The 16,514-nt window shown below is 45.8% G+C and overlaps 1 protein-coding gene across 2 annotated transcripts in view; it reads right to left on the bottom strand.

Moving 5' to 3' along the window:
* The window catches only part of ARHGEF12 (Rho guanine nucleotide exchange factor 12), a 70,295-nt gene extending 55,301 nt beyond the window's left edge, over positions 1–14,994 (bottom strand). For both annotated transcript variants that reach the window (XM_062617639.1, XM_062617640.1), the window contains exon 1: positions 14,857–14,994. In XM_062617639.1, the coding sequence (XP_062473623.1) occupies positions 14,857–14,888 (32 nt within the window). In that variant the 5' untranslated portion in view covers positions 14,889–14,994. The remainder of the gene's footprint in view (positions 1–14,856) is intronic.
* Between the last annotated feature and the right edge of the window lie 1,520 nt (positions 14,995–16,514).

The following is a 16,514-nucleotide window of genomic DNA, read 5'->3' as shown; positions in this document are numbered from 1 at the left end:
ACTGCAAGAACTCAGAGGTTCTTGCATCCTGCATCACCTAGGCTGACCTGCATCTTTCAGCCATCTGAGAAACATCCGGCTGTTTTCAAGTCCAAAAAGAGCAGGCCGCTATTTAGAATGCAGATACCTACTGAGAAGTCACAAGGATGTTGCAGGCACTGAACTTCTCTTTAGGAAAGTACAGTGAGTGTCTTCCCCCCTAAAAAAAGGTCAGAACGCTCTCGCTTCATTAGCATCAGCACTTCTCCCTTATCACCAAGAGAGCTATAAACTATACCTGTTCTTTTATCCCTATGCCTATGCTGCCTTATTTTCAAATCATGTACGTTTTTGCTTTAAGACACATCTTGGTCTTTGACCTTCTGTCTTCACAGAACTGATACTGATCCTCCAATGCAGCTTCTGACCGCAGCAGCACACAAACACTGCCCGACCTGCAGCTGTCACCCGCACTTGCTCCACCGCCTGCAGACGATTCCTTTCTGCCATGCGCAGTGGGTAAGCTCACCCTCTCTGCCTTCACAGCACAGATTGCCTTCTTTCATAAACTTCTACTGGCCCGAAATGCCAGCGATCGCAAGCACCATACGACTATTAAATCTTCTGTTTGCCTGCTGGATGGGAAACAGAAGACAACTTGATGAATACACGAGTTAATATTTCATTTCACTATCTGAAGTATGGTGCATTACATAATGGGCAGAGGAAGTTAAAGATACAGAAGCTTCCTCTTAGGAATTTCTGCAAGTCACAGTAGATGATTTAAGGAGAGCTTACGTCAGATAAAGTAATAATTGTATTAAAACACTGCTCCAAATACACCAACTCTTCATTATTTTAGCTGCTTAGAAACGTGCCTTAAATTACTGGAACTTCATTTGAAAACTAGGAAACAGAAACAGGAAATTATTCTTGCAGTGAAAAAGTAGCTCAACAACTGCTGAAATAGAAAGACTATCCAGATTATTTGAGCAGCATTCAGCCATTCAATCTTAAATCACCACCATAATTCCTTTTCAAAAGACTAATAAGAGAAGTCTGCGTGGCACTCTGTGAGGTACAGATACTTGGCATGTATAACATACTTGGGAAGGAAAGCTAAACTTGAGCGCTAGCAATGGACATGTAAGCCACAAGACCTGCAAGTTTTCTGGTTTCAGAGCATTATAACTACACGAGAGGTAACCAAATGCTTTTAGGATCCTAGATACCAGACAAGGACCCCCTAAGAAATACCCCCACTGGGCACAGCGTCAGCAGTCACTATGTGAAACTCAAGGGACAGCATCTGCAGAATGCCGGGCAAAATATGAATTAAAAACTAACAGAGAAGAAATAAGAGGATACCAAATCAAATGTAGGACAAGCCTCAGAGAAGTACTATCCACAAGGAAAAAAGCAAGGATGATTTAGACATGAAAGTGATAAACTGAGCAGGGTGGGCAAACACAAACCATGGGGCAGAGGGTAAGAAAATGTAACAGCTCTCTACTGCTTGAGATAGAACCAGACTTCTTATACACCTCACTGAATGATTCACCACACAAAACCCCCAGCTCCCCTCAGAACAAAACCCACTTTCCGGGCTCCAGCCAGCTGGCTAAAAAGCACATATCAGCACAAGTTAGGATTAGACTGGCAACCCACATTACAGAGTCAATCATTACAAGACTGAACCCTATCTGTCTGCTTTTAATGCATGGCTGCATTAACCCTAAGCAAAACGCAGCGCTTAAAACAATCATCTTCAAAAGAAGAGAACCCTGAAGTCATTAAAACCTGAAGCTCAATTGTTAATTGTAAGCATTTATTGATAGTATGTATTACTGAAGTGAAGAATGTGCTCACCAAAGGGAAACGTCACAGAACGACCCACCATTTCCTGCTATCGGACAATTAGCTACAGGCAGTAATTAAAGCAAGCAAGTTCTAGGTACAAATATGGACACTCAGTAAAACCCAGCTGTGAAGTCTGCTCAGTCTGTGACACATCAAAACCAACCACCTATCCGTCACAGCAAGAAGTGAAAGAACCTTTTTGAAAGAGAACCCAAATGCTTTCAGTCTCTCATTGTCTGGGCTGACTTCTGGCATAGGAAAATAGGATATAAGGAGCTTCGTTTAAAAGGTCATACTGTTTCCTTCCTTCATCTTTTACCATGAACAATTTTAGAAGGCATTAAACGGTTCAGAACAGCCTATCTAAATAAATGTTTTGCTCATCCTGTCATTGAAGTAAGTTCAAGCGATTCCAGTAAGACTGCTACGGAAAAAAGAGGAAGAAAGCAAGAAGGAAAGAGGCAGCCCCCCAGACCAGCTCCAAAATACGGTATTTATGCCAATCACTAAATTCAAACTTGAGGCAGTGCCAAAGCAGCATACAAAAGAGAGAGAGACAAGTAATTACTGTATAGCTGACAATTTGTAAAGAGAGAAAAATGAGAGGAAGGATGCTCCATTTTCTAGGGCAAAATCTCCTTCATTCATAACAAACTGCTGAACATCGTTGTTAAAATTGGGCCATAATTCAAAGACCAGGAACACTGTTTCAGCACTCAATACCTTGTTATGGTACACTCTAAAGCTGGACATTTTCAGCAATAAACTACTTTCAGGCTTAAAAAACCTCTACCCACGGCTCAGTAGGTATCGAGAACTGTGCATGCAGGGACAGTTTTACTTAGCCTTTCCAGGGGATTCTGCAGGATGCTCTCAACTCACTGTATCCATCATCCCAGCCCAGCTTTACAGTACGTTAAACATAAAATAATTAAAGGACATGATGTGCATCAAATGTTGACCCCATAAGCAAATCAGTACCAGCTTTATCATTACTGCTATAGATACTGATCTGATGTGGAATACAGATGTATCCCGCATCTGTAGCCTTACATTCCCAAATTCTGAAAGCAGCAAGGTAGCAGTACCTGTAAGCATAGCCCCAGCCTCTGAAAATGCACAAATCCATTCCTTTAATGCACTAGAACATACTTGCATCCCCTCATTGCTTCAGTGCAACAAGGAACATACCACTGGTATGTTCCACTCAATACCACTGGTATTGAGAGTTCCCAGTGTTTCCAGACATTGTCTACGAGTCAAACACCCGTTTGTGTTACCTCCCCTAGAATTAATTTCAGAGTCTGTACTATTGACATTTCCCCTTTGCCCTCAAGCCAATGCATAATCGACAATCTTTTCCAGGGCTCTCCATCTCCCCCTTCCCAGCAATCATGATGCTTTACAGCACACTAATATCAAAGCCATGTGAGAGGTCAGGAGGTGGGCAATGAGAAACTAAAGGTTTTAGCTAAAGCTTCAGCATTGCAGCTACACCAGCGCATCTGCCTCTTACTTCAACCGTCCAGAACAAGAGCATTCACACAGCTGGTTATACCTGTGTAATTATGATGGTGTATTTCCTCACAAGCTGAGCATGGCTGGAGCCCCAAAAGACAGTCCCTGCTTTAGCTTCTGGAGGGGCAATATTGCTAAAACCAGGCAAATTATTACACAGTAATTGCAGCTGCTTTTCAGACAAGATTTGATGGTCAAGTATACAGAACTAAGTATTATCATCTCCATTTCAACACAGAATGCATGCAGCTTACCTATAAAAACTTGAATTTACTTGTACTTCTCATCAGCTGGATCAGACAGTCCTCCATGCTCGGAAGAAGCCACAACTCCCTCAATGTTGTACCAAGGCACGCTCCAAATGCCAGTATACAGACCTCCCTCTCCAATTTCCACTACACTGTCTTAACTGAACACATTCACTACCCATCAGCAGTTGTCCACAGTCAAACATCCTCGCAGGATTAAACAAAATGTGGTGTTATCACCACAACCAACAGCTGAGTTTAAGTAACAAATGATGTGTAAGAAACCTGCAAACGGAGATATTAAGTACTTGTCACTGTACTCAGTGCATTAAATCAGGAAGGGAAAGAGGGTCATCTTGATACTTGTGAACAGCACGCAGTAAGGCAGTTTCTCCCAAGGTGTTTTCTGCCTTCTGGGGTTCTGAAATGGAATATGTGTAATCAGCATGGAAACCACCAGGATGCCAACCAACAGAAGTGCTTTAATCTAAAGCAAACATCTCCACGTGATGGAAAAGAGAGAGGAGGGGGAAGAGTACAGATGGCTTGCAATCTTACAAGACAAAATTCATTTGCTACTGGGCATTTCTTCCTACACATTATCACGCAACTGAATTGGGTTGACTGCCAATGAGAAACAGATCCTGGGGCCACGGTGACAACCGAAGTATTTGTCACTGACAAAGGGCTGCCCCACAGATCTGTTATTCCTGTGCCAGACTCATGCAGCCTGACATCTATACCCAGTGCACGCACAGCTGGAGAGGTACCAGAGACAAAGGGAGGATGCAGAGCTCGGAGCATGCGACCACCTTCAGGAATGCTGCTGGTTTTACCACGACTGAGCAAGCATTTCTTCAAATCCCACAGGAAACAAGCTTTCCATTTTGAGGTCCCAGATATTTCAGTAGGCTTCTCCTTGCCATACAGCTAATCGTTGTATTTCAAATTTACTACCCTGGCAAACCGATCCAAATACAACTTTGAGAAGAAGCTGAAGAGATTTCACGTGGGGATTTAAACAAACAAGGCCCCTGAACAGAACAGTCCTTGTTTGAAGCGTGTGCCTGTCCTCACAACCAATTACAAACCTCAGTGAGCTTCTGCAGCCGTTTTCTAATGCAAGAAATGATCAAACCCCATCAATATACCAAGAAGCACGTTATAGATCTGAAGGAGCCATTTTCTCTGCATGCGAGGAGCAACAGATGGAGCAAGATTTTCAGCATGCTCCAAGCTACTGTGGTGTTCTTGTCACTGCAGGCAGGCTCAGTGAAGCAGCCTCCCAGTACCTGCAGAGCCATGAGGATATAAAAGTTACCAGGAAAAAAAAGGGACGGGAAAAGGGAAAAGGGGCAGGTTCTCTCTATCTGGCTCAATTCCATCAAGACGACTCGGATCTGCAGGCTGCCCAAAACTCAAACCTGTTGGCAAGGCTATTTCCTCTCCCCCTGCCAGCTAAACTTCATTATCTGCTTCACGTGTGACCCAGGAATTCTCCTGCAGAAAAAAGCTTCCTCCAGGAAGGCTGGTGTTAACTGTCAAGACAAGCCACCATGAGACTGCAGGGACTCTTCCCCTCCGCCTGGCACCCACCAGGCAGCATCACTGCCTCTCACAACCAGGCAGGCACGTTTCACATTACCAGGAAAGAAGTGCTTCTCTGGCCTAAACCAGGGGACCATGTGCCTGGCTTACAAGGGCCAGAACCCAGGCAGATACCCCATGGATGGAGGGGGAGTCAAAGGCGTGGGTGAGCAGGTGCAGACACCGAAAAATACAGTTAATGTCTCACTGACGAGTGTAAAACCTGATAAGTCGTCAACTAAAAGGAAAAGGGAGAGAAGGTCAAGGTTTGCTATGCAATACATACAGCTGAAGCTGCACTGGTTAACTTCCAAACTAAACAACCCTCTAGCATTTAAAGCTATCACCAACATTCCTGCATCTTCCACACTGGAAGAACAGAGGAATCTGCTTGCCTTTTGTTTGGGTTTTTTCCCCCCTTTTCCTTCTTCCCCCGAGTATTACAGGGTTTTATTCTCACCACGATTTCCATAATGTGAGTGGGCTGAATATTTTACATAACTTCATAGACCTGACATATCCGAGTGTAGAACTCGGGGCTTTCAGTATTGCTCAAAGGGCTGCAGTGCTTGGCAGCGTTATACTTACCAACCATGAAGTATTCTCAAACCAAGACACTCGCTACTGAAGTGATTCCATGAGATTGTAACAGAGGAAAGTTCTTTTAGGTCATATACCCATTCCTGAACTCCTGCAAGACATTTTCATCTACTACTGATGGTTCTGTTTTAATTCAAGGGTAGAGAAGACCATGACAAAGGTATTTGTTTTACCAGTGCCCTGCAGACTTTGACGCATCCTCCCAACAAAGCAAATCCCACAACAATTCCAAACGGCTCTCTCTGCAGTATCCCCACACCACCTTCACCAGCCAAAATGATTGAGCTTGTCGGTTGGCTAAGATGAGATCTGCACCCACATGAACCACTTCCGCTACTGAAACCGCAGGGACTACGCAGGGCAAACCACAACCTATCATTTTGTGCCTCTCAACAGACAACAAGAACAAATTGCCAACTGCAGAGCTGCACTTCATCGCTGTGAGATCTCTCAGCTAAGAACTTGCAGCCTTGACATGCAAGTATTTCTGATAAACCATCATTTCCCACCCTCCCTTACACTTGGGGAGTTCACTTCATCGAAATTCCCCTTCTCTCTATTACAGCTCCCCCTGCACATCCAGTCAAAGTTGTTAACTTGGTTGTTAGTTGTTTGACTGAGTTGTTAACACTGCCTAAGCTAGGCGAGATGACTACAGAGCAGTCTGCAGCAGTGGGGAAAAAAAATCACTGTTTTAAACCCAGAAACTATCTGAAAAGAACAGCTTATTTGGGACATCCCATAACATTTAGTCAAAAGGTGCAAAAAGCCATCTTACCAACACAGCTCACAAAACCACACTATTTTCTTACTTGCAAGCACCAACTTCGAAGGCCACCTAACACAAGACCAGGAATCACTATCATCGTGGCTCTAATACTGCTGTATGGGACTCGCTGTCACTCAAACCACAGTAAAATGTTAGAAGGCATTACAACAACTGAAAGAACTTTCTGGTCCCAAACAGTATCTGCACAGCCTCCTCAAGAAACAGCTACTCCCAGACACCAAATGGGTACCTTCAGTCCTCCACTGAAAGCTCAAGACAGTTGTAGCCCTGGCTTGTCAGGGTTTTAGTCCGTCACAGCTGACGTGTGCCTTCAGAGCACGTTGGCAGACAGGAAACCTCTCTCCTATCTGGCAGTTGCCACCACCTCTCCCATTTCTCTCTTTCTCTCACTCATTTCCTATTGACTCTCTCATGTCTTACACTGCAGCTTTTTCCTACTTCCTTTTTTTCCCTCCTCGCTCATTTAAGCTTCCCTCCTTCAATTCTCTTCTTTTCCTCTTTTTCCAACACTTTTCTGGTAGCTTTGATCTCAGCCTACTCATCAGAACCCTCTTTGCATCTGGGCACAAACAGGAGCATGCAATGGTGCCTCTGTGCCACGGGAGTACTGAGAGGAGACGCCTTGTCTGATGTGCTGCCAATAAGCTACACGAACAGCCACTATCGTAACAGCATAAAAAGACTTTCAAGCAGCCATCAGATACTTTAGGTAAGCCTGCAAGTTGAAGCTTGTATGTTTATGGGAGTGGTGGACTCAGAATCCTGTACCTGTCTCGGATCAGTCTAGTGCTTCATTAAATAGATGGGTCTTTTCCTCCACACTGGGAAATGCTTGCTCAGGTCAAGTCAGGTCCCACCTAGGCTTCCCAATCCCCTTCCAGCACTCCAATTCACTCAGGACTCCATATAAGAGTATCTAACTCTCCGTAGATTACTGCTTCCTCTTGGGAAGTCACCCAAGCTCTTGATAAAATGATTGCTTGTGACACCATAAACCAGGATTCACAGCCTGCAAATAAATTCCAGATCAGCTTCTCACATCAACAGGAATAGCTGTGCTGCTGCTCATGGCTTCAAGGAGAAACGGCTCTTGGATAAAATTCAGATTTCCATCAGTCTCTCTCAAGACTTCCAGTATGTATTTCAAGTGCTCAAGAGCAGATGCAAACCAGTCTGAGTCTTGCCCTTACATACACATTTCCTGCACCAACTGCGAGCTATGGAGAACTCCCATAATGTGGAGATTCTCTCTTAGGTTTCTAGCATTGACACTGCAACGCTTCTTTAGAGACACTTCTGCTCAATTCACACAGTTCAATCCATAGCCCTGCTCCCAGATCATGACAGGTTTAGTGTTTCTGAGCCCATAGATGCACTGCAACCCCAGTGCCACTTTCAGGACAGCACAGACTGTTAGCATGCCGGTCCTGCAAGGGATGCTGCCTATCTTCAGCAGGACATTTGACAGTATCCAAGTGACTAATATGACAATGATCCAGACAGCTGACAATCAAATCACTTCAGGTACAGTAACTTTCATGCTATGGCTCAGGAGGGACAGCATCCATTTGCTTTTCCAGTGCCAGAGCAGTTTAATGAAGTACCTTACCAACTGAGAGCCCAGAGCCCAGAAGTTCCAGTGTTGTCAAAACAAAGCTTAAAATAGCCACAAAGATAATATTTAAGTGTTTGCCACAAATGTAAACAGCAATGCTTCTTATTTAGCATCAGACTGGGTGCAACTAGGCAAGAAAGGGTTCCTGCCCATTGGTCTCAGAAGTCAAACAGACACAATACTCAAGGAGAGGATGCAGAGGAATAACAAAGCATAAGTGATGTTTAGCAGACGATTAGTGAATGTCAGAGTCTGAGCACTGTTTGTTTTGGTTTGGCTATTTATACTCTCGCTTACATCTGAAACATAAGGACACTGCTTTTTCCTGTCATTTTCAATGTATTTATTTTTACATGTTTTCTTTCAAAAGAGAAATGAGTAAACCTTGTTTTTTCCTGCCTTTTTCCAAGTGTGATGCTCCTATGCTCCTATTTTGTATGTATCCTGCCTTGTATTTTACCCCTTGTACATTCGTGATCAAACATTGCATGTTTTACATCTCTTTTCATTTTACCAATTACTTTGCTACTGTTTCCCCAGTCCTTATTTTGAGTCCTCTCTTCTGATGTTAAGGCATTATCTACATTCACGCTCCTGACCCTTAGTTTAATCAAGCTGAGACATGAACTAACACTTCTGTTCCTTAAACCTAATAATCATCCAGAACAGGGCCACAAAACAGAACATCAGATCACCTACCAGAAAGCATGCATGCAAGTCCATTTTCTCTTAGTGTACTGACATCTCTTACACAAGGAAGATCTAGTTATCCCAAAATAGGTAAAATCCCAGGACTAAAGTGAAAGTAGGGAGAGTGCTTAGGCAGAGGAGTATTTGCAGAGCCTTAGGAATGCTGTAAGAACCATTTTATTAGCATCTCACATCATTCAGTCTAAAAACTCAAGGATAATACAAATGGGATTTGTTATTAAGTCTCCTACTGCTAATTTTCTGAGGGAAGGAAGAGGTATTCAATGAGAAACATGGAGGATAAAGCCTTGAAAGCAAGAGCCTAAGCTTATCTTTCAAGCAGCACAGCCAACATACTTCCCCAGTGACCCAGAAGGACCACCTAGAGGTTTAAGTGGAGAATTCAGTCTCCAGACCAAAGCAAACACTGCTCCTCTTTGAGGCACTTTGCATAACTACAAGCTATAGCATTGGGCTGGCCAGGGTGGGGACTGATGAATGTAACGGAGGCAGGCATTGAAGCTACTCACTGCACAGGATCCACACAAAACACTTAAGGCATGAATTCAGCAGGAGACCTCACTTCTTGAGATAACCAAAAGATGCTGGGATACAGTCATCAAATCTGTAAAATAACTGGTCCAGGTGTCTGTACCGCATTCCCTGGCAAATACACGAACACTCTATGCTACCTTCACAAACAGGCTGACAAATAACCTTCAGTGCCCAAATCACTTTTATATGGTGAAGAATAGTTCTGAGGACAAACAGAAGACTACTCTAATTTCCATTAGAAAGACTGTGTTTAATGCTGTCACCCTCAAGGACCGAGAAACTCTTCTTGTGTCATCAGTACAGAAGCCAGCTTTATAAAGACTCGTCTGAGAAGATCACGACTGAACACCCACAAAGCTCACCAGTAACCTCAGCAACTTCTGCTCCAAGGGTAAGACGCACGGTTCTTCTCAGGCACCTCTAAACAGGACAGCAGTAGGCATTACCTAAACTGAGCAGTGACCTGAAAGCACTCCAATGTGCAAACAATCGTGCACAGGAGCAAAGGGGAGGAGTAGATGTGGCCAAGGTTTTTGCTAAGTCTAAAACTGAAGTAGCCTACATCCCAGTACTGCTCCTAATCTATCCATTCGAAACACTAATAAATGCCATAACAGGAGTTATGTGCAGAGAAAGAATTATACAATTGGGCTAACAGATGAAATATCACTCCTGCCTCCACCCAAATAATCATGACGCCCACAGCTCTATTCAAAACTAGAAAATCAAGCTCACCTCAACTTCTGTCTCCAGTAAAAGCCCTAATAAACTATGCAGCATGAACTGGGAGCATCTGCTTCCTAGCCAACAGTAAACATCACAGACAGTGCTCTCTTCTGACAGCTTCAATAAAAGCAAAACACAAAAGTGAATTTATGCACAGACTGCGTCAACTACTGATTTGCAAACACAGTAAAGGCACAGCACTGGAAAGCACAAGACTTGCCTCGACGACTCTAACGCTTTTTGGTCTCTTGAAACAGACATTGTGCTGCAGCCCACGTAAATATTAGACCTTACAAACTCTACTAATTAAATGAATGTGTGATAACAACATCTAGTTACTCAGTAACACTAAGGTGTGACTTTCTATGAAGTTCTTATCCTTACCCTGCTGGAAAAAATAAACCTTTTCTTCTCACCATATAGTTAAAGAAGCCCCAGTTAGTACAGGGACTTACAGCCAGCCAAAGACAGGAAAAGTGCATCTAAGCAGGTAAGGAACAGTTAGGGTCTATTCTGGTACCAAGTCAGGAGCAAATGAGCAATTAAAACCTCTCAAGGGTAATTATGTGTAAATTCTACCTCTCCTGTTTTCCAGTCATAGCAACAGAAACTACAGCACTGTTATAAATAAAACTCATTTGCAAGCAACTGCATAGGAAGAGTCAGTTCCCCAACAAGGTACTGCAAAAGGCAGCAAGAGCCTCCATTCTTTTCTTGTGCTTTAATAAACAGAAAGCAGCATAAAGCTAGTTCTGTAGCCATGCAATTGCTCAACTCTGCAGCGGGTTTGGAATGGTTACAGGAAGAAAAATACAGTTAACTGGGAGACACAAAAAATTACTCGCACACAAATGTTTCTTTAGTGTCATAACAGGATACAGCAGAGTTCTGATCATCCCTTCGTGGCCAACCAGAGCCTGCAAATGGCCGAATTTCATCCCAGCTCCAGCATGTCCTTGCAAAGAATAAACCCCTTATCTCGTTCAGCCATGTGTCGCCTGCCACAAACGGCAGAACAGAGCAACGCCCAAAGCCAGCAGCCTGCCCCAGCGCTCCGGGCCAGAACAGCTCTAAGGGGAGTCAATGTGGGCACTCGCATGCAGTCGCTCAGAAGGAACAGGAAAACACCTCCTCTGCCATACCAGCCACCCAGTGAGGTCCCGAAGCTCAGCTCAGATGCTCCCTGCAGTCCAACTTCCCCCTTCCAAAACCCCTCACACTGACAGCATCCAGCAACGTCTGTCTGATCCAGCAGTAGTAACCAGGCAGGAATCTGAGGCAGAACTACACTAGATATTTTCAGGCCAAAAGATAATGGCAAGTATCACCTAAATCCAGAGGTAAAGCCAAGCAGGCATTTTGTCATTCACTTCACCAACTTTAGATACCTCCTTTAGAATAATAAATGGTCCCCTAGATGTGCCTATTTTCTTCCATTAAAACTACAAACGCATTCTAGACAAACAGCTCAGACAGAGATGTCTACCTCAAAGACTTAGTGAGTTAAGCAAGATAAATGCCACCTAAGGTGGCCCCTAAACAACTACAGCATAACTAAGAGAGGATTAAATTAAGAGGGTATAAATGTTTACAAACATAAAGTGGCAGAGTAATAAGGCTGAAGATGAATTGTTTGATAGGGTCCACTGGGCAGCAGGATTATGAAAAGCAGCAGCTGACAAAGTAAAAGAACATCCTGAAGGAAAGAAGGGGGAAATCAATCTCACTGCTTGGAGTTCCTAGTGTCCCATTCCACCAGAAGCCATGCAGGACACCATGGCTATCCTGGACCACTTTTTGCCTATGAATTTCTAAACCCCAAGTACTACAATGCAAGATAATCTTTCTTCTAGTTTCTCCTAGTGCTAAGTAGCTGATTCGGAATGGCACATGTCAGATGCTTCTTCAGTAACTCTGCTGAACATTCATTACACTCTTAGAAGACTGTTAAGAAGTCTTAACATCTGTTACACCTTTTTTTATTACCTGGTATTTCCTCATTCAGTCTTTGGAGGAAAAAGATGCAAGGAAATGATGTTGCTTCATGAGCCAGCTGGGTAACAGAATCCAACTCAGGGATGAAGCACAACCATTATCAAAATTAACTAATTAAGCTTTGGTCCATGGAGAAAATAATGCCAGACACACGAGATATGAACTGGCCATCATACTGGCTGCAGAACAGCACTAGGAATGGCCATCCATACACATCCTCTGATTTATATATGCTTCTACGCCGTACATGCTATCACCAACAAGAACATAAAAGACAAAACATGTAAAGGATGGGCCAAGTGCAACCTGGTCAAGGGAAATGTGAAACAGCTTTAAAAACACATGGTATGATCTCCATCTTAAACTGAAGGGACAGAAATGGAAATATTTGCTGTCTGTAACAGGGATTTAAGCACTTACACATACGTAAAATGCAACTATGTAAAGCTAATATGGAGAAAAATGCAGGCCTATGCTACCCTGTTATATTCATAATACCATTTGGCAGAGATGCAAGCCGGGTTTTTCTGCTTTAAGGCAGTTCCCAACTTGATCCCAGCAAAGAAAGTCACTGATAAATACAGACAGAACTGAACATGTCATGTGATTGATACCATGTAGATCTAATGACACTAGAAGCACCGACCTTATTTATATTGCACCTGCTTTACATTCCAGGCTCAAGAGCTGGATTTAAAGAGGCAATACAGAGGCTTCTTAGGCCTAATGGGAAAGGAAGCTTTGGGCCAACATACTGCTAGGACAACAGGGACCGAAAGCCACTCCCTCCAGATCCTGCACAATGCTGTAGATACAGAGGAGCGGCCTCGCTCCAGACACGAGTAAGCAGATGTCCGCAGGATGAGAACACACATCACCACCACATCCGGCGCTCTGCTGAAAGGTTCAGCCAGGGAATAAACGGGCCACAACAACTGAATTCCCTTCACGCCCCAAAGCTGGGGTTCCTTCAGGCCAGAGGTGAAGAGAAGTGGCAAGACCAGGCCCTGCTTCTCTGCATTCCCCCAACCATCACACACCCCTGAAAGCTCCAACTGAGGGCTGTGGAGACAGGTCTTTTGAACCAAACCCTCAGTGAACCGAAGAGAAACATCCTCCTGACATGACTAAAAGCAAAAGGAAATGAGACCTTTTTTTGTCGCTGCTACATTTTCAACTTGGCTGTTCCAATTCAATAATGGAAAGCATTTTGTATTACTAAGAAGCAAATTAAATTCCCTGTCCTCGTGTTTTTCCTTTCCATGCTTTGCCCAACTGCTTCTAGGTAGGAGATCCTGTCATTCCTTCCGATATCGTGCAACCTGCCATAAGACACAGACCCTTAAGCACAGGGCAAAATTCTCACAAAGCCACTGAAAAGCCGCCTCCTTTTTACTGTCACCGTCTTGTCTGGTACAGAAGAATTGGATGGACATGCACTGCAAAAGAAGAAGTTAGGAGTTTTCTTCTGCTACTTCAATTACGCTATACAATTCATTGCAAAGACTTGGTACTCTATGAGCAGCACAGCCATAAATACAGACTACATGATTTTGAGCTGTGGTAGAGGCCTTTCACACCACTCAGGCACTGTACTATCTGTCAATAACTGTAGAGTCATGAAAATGCCTAACTGCAAGAAAGGACTATACTTGTGCTCTTTCCTGCCCACACTCGGCGTCTACAAGGTGATTTCAGGCACCCAAAAGCATCACCTCTCTGTCCCTGCCCTGGCTTCTCTCCTGTGCCAGAACCACTTGTATCTGTCATGAAAGGCCAAAGCAGGGAGGCCTTTGTCACACACATTCACACCATAATCACCAAATACTCACAATAACAACATAATACATTAATAACATAATTCACAATAAACACAATAAAACATAAAAAAGAACATAATCAAAGACATTAATTTTGGGGGATATGATTTAGCATGAGGCGTCCCTGCCCATGGCAGGGGGGTTGGAACTAGATGATATCAAGGTCCTTTCCAACCCTAACTATTCTATGATTCTATGATTAATTCCGTCTTTCTGTCTCAAAAGCGCATGTAAGAGATTTCCTACTTGACTTGCTCAATCTTGCAAGAGAAAACACATTTTTCCTCCTGCCTCTGAAGCAGCCCCCCATAGAACCCCAGCCTGGTAATGAAATGCACATGGCAGCACCTGCAGAGAAGCCCAGAGGCCGGAGCAGGTTTATCTAAAGCAAGGAACAGGTTACTGCGAAGGTAGATACCAGCAGACATTCCTGCTCCTCAACTACCCCTCCTGCCCTCACCTGAAGTGACCTCTCTTTGGCAGGCCACCGTGCTTGACCTAACGAGAAGCAAAGGCTTCTTCTACAGCAGATTCGGGCTGTATCCTAAACTCTTGTCAATCTTTAACTTCTCGCTTTTGGTGTTCCTCCCAGCACCAGCCCTTTCTGGAAGCTGAATTGCAACGTCTGGTTGTCACAAAGCCTGGCAGGCTTGAAAGCTGTTGGACTTGAAGTACTCCCGTTTCAAAGTTAACCTTGACACGCAGCTACCCTGGGTTATGTCCCGATTCCCCGAAACTCTGATTTAATCCCTGCTTTTCGGATCCTATCTGTTACGCTGTCACTGCAGTCAGAAGGCAAAGTACAGGAGCTCTGGGAAGATGCTACATTTCATGAATGGCAAGATTAAAGAAGAAAATTCATCTTATACTGACCTGTCCGTGATTGTGGACTGTGTGCCACTCATTGGAGCCTTTGGCAAGAAGTCGTATTATCCACTTTACATCTTACAGTTACCGCAGGAATATTAAGGAGGCTTTGCCCCTCACATGCACTGAGGCTCAGGATCCAGCCTTGCTCCAGAAGAGGCATGCACAGAGGACAAACTCAGTTCAAGGACGGCAGGGAGGAGAAACAAAAAAAAAGCAACAAACCAAAACAACCGCAAAACTCTTTCTTCTTGCAGTCCCTCAGAATATCCAGACCACGGAAGCGGGGCGTGGGGGATGTTCAAGAGGAAAAAGGCAAAGGCAAACAAGCAGCTCTTCCCTTCGATGCTCCCTGAAGCCCAACGAGAAGGCAAAAGTAACGCGTGCCCACAAAGTCTTCCGAAGCAGCCAATCCTCGCCGCTCCGGAGCCTCGACGCGGAGGGGAACTCCCGGGGTCCGCGCAGGGCGGTCCGGGGCCGGGCCGGCTGCTGCGGCGCTCCCCGGCTCGCTCTCGGCAGGACCGGGTGCCCGCTCCCCGCCGCTCTTCACGGCCTCTCTCCCGCGGGGGCCGGGCGGCGCGCCCCGCCGCTTGCCGGTGTCCTGAGTACGGCCGCGCAGGGGCCCATGTCCCGCTGCCGGCCCGCCCCGACCCCCCGCCCGCCTCGCCCGCAGGGGGGTCGGGAAGGGCGGCCCCCGCCTCCGCCGCCTTTAGGCCCGCAGGTCCATGCCCCGCCGCTCCTCCTGTCCCGTCTTCGGCCCGAGCTAGAGCGGGGCGCGGCGGCCCGGCCTGCCGGCAAGGCCCCGGGCGGGCTCGGTGCGCTCCGCCGCGGGGCTGGGGCTCGGGCTCGGCCCGGTTCGGGGCAAAGTTCCTCGGCGAGCGCTGGCGACGCGACCCGCTCCTGCCGCTGCTCCGCTTCGTTCCGCTCCTCCCAGCCCGGTTCCGGGCCAGCTGCGCTGCTGCGAGGCGGGAGCGGCGCTTCCCCCGGAGCCTGCGCCGAGCCGGGCCCAGCTTCAGCCCGCCCCGCCCGCCGTATCCTTCCGCCGGCAGCAGGCCGCCCTCCTCTTCATCCTGCCCCTTCCCCGCGCAGCCTCTTCCAGGCCAGCGGGATGTTTCCCTCGCTTCCCATCCCATAGGAGCAGCAACTCCTCCTCCGGCCTGCTGTAACCCAGCCGAACAGCCTCCCTCTCCGCTTCCCTTCCTTCCCGGAGCTCCATCTCCAGCCCTGTTTTGTCTTGTCACAAGCTCTTAAGGGCAGGGAGTGCCTGTGCCGGGTGGAAAGTCGGACACCGAAGGAACTTAGAACAGGAAGACACTGAACATCAAGTTAATCCATTAACTTCGAGTCTCGGGTAGCCACCGACTGTTCGCTCCCAGGCCTTTCCCAGCGCCGTCCCAAATCTCACGTTCCCGGCATTCCCACAACGCATCTCTGCGGGGAATTTTTCTCACCCGTGAAGGTCAGCAGGAATCCGGGATCAGAAAGAGGTGTTCCTGCTCCCTTAAACGTGAAATCCCCCCTCCGACAGGGAGGGATGAAACTGCACATTGCCATAGCTGCTAGACAGCATCTAAACATGTCAGTGTCACTGTCTGGCTTTCCCTTGCTAGGAAGGTAAGCGACTGTGCTGTAACTCCCTGCTGTTTGTGCCATACACAACACAG

Source organism: Pezoporus occidentalis, unplaced genomic scaffold (genome assembly GCF_034315485.1).
Source record: "Pezoporus occidentalis ecotype Australia unplaced genomic scaffold, CSIRO_AGI_Poc_V1 ctg199, whole genome shotgun sequence".
Taxonomy (NCBI): domain Eukaryota; kingdom Metazoa; phylum Chordata; class Aves; order Psittaciformes; family Psittacidae; genus Pezoporus; species Pezoporus occidentalis.
Note: the sequence above shows the minus strand (reverse complement) of the source record. Positions and strands in the feature narration are given on the sequence as shown.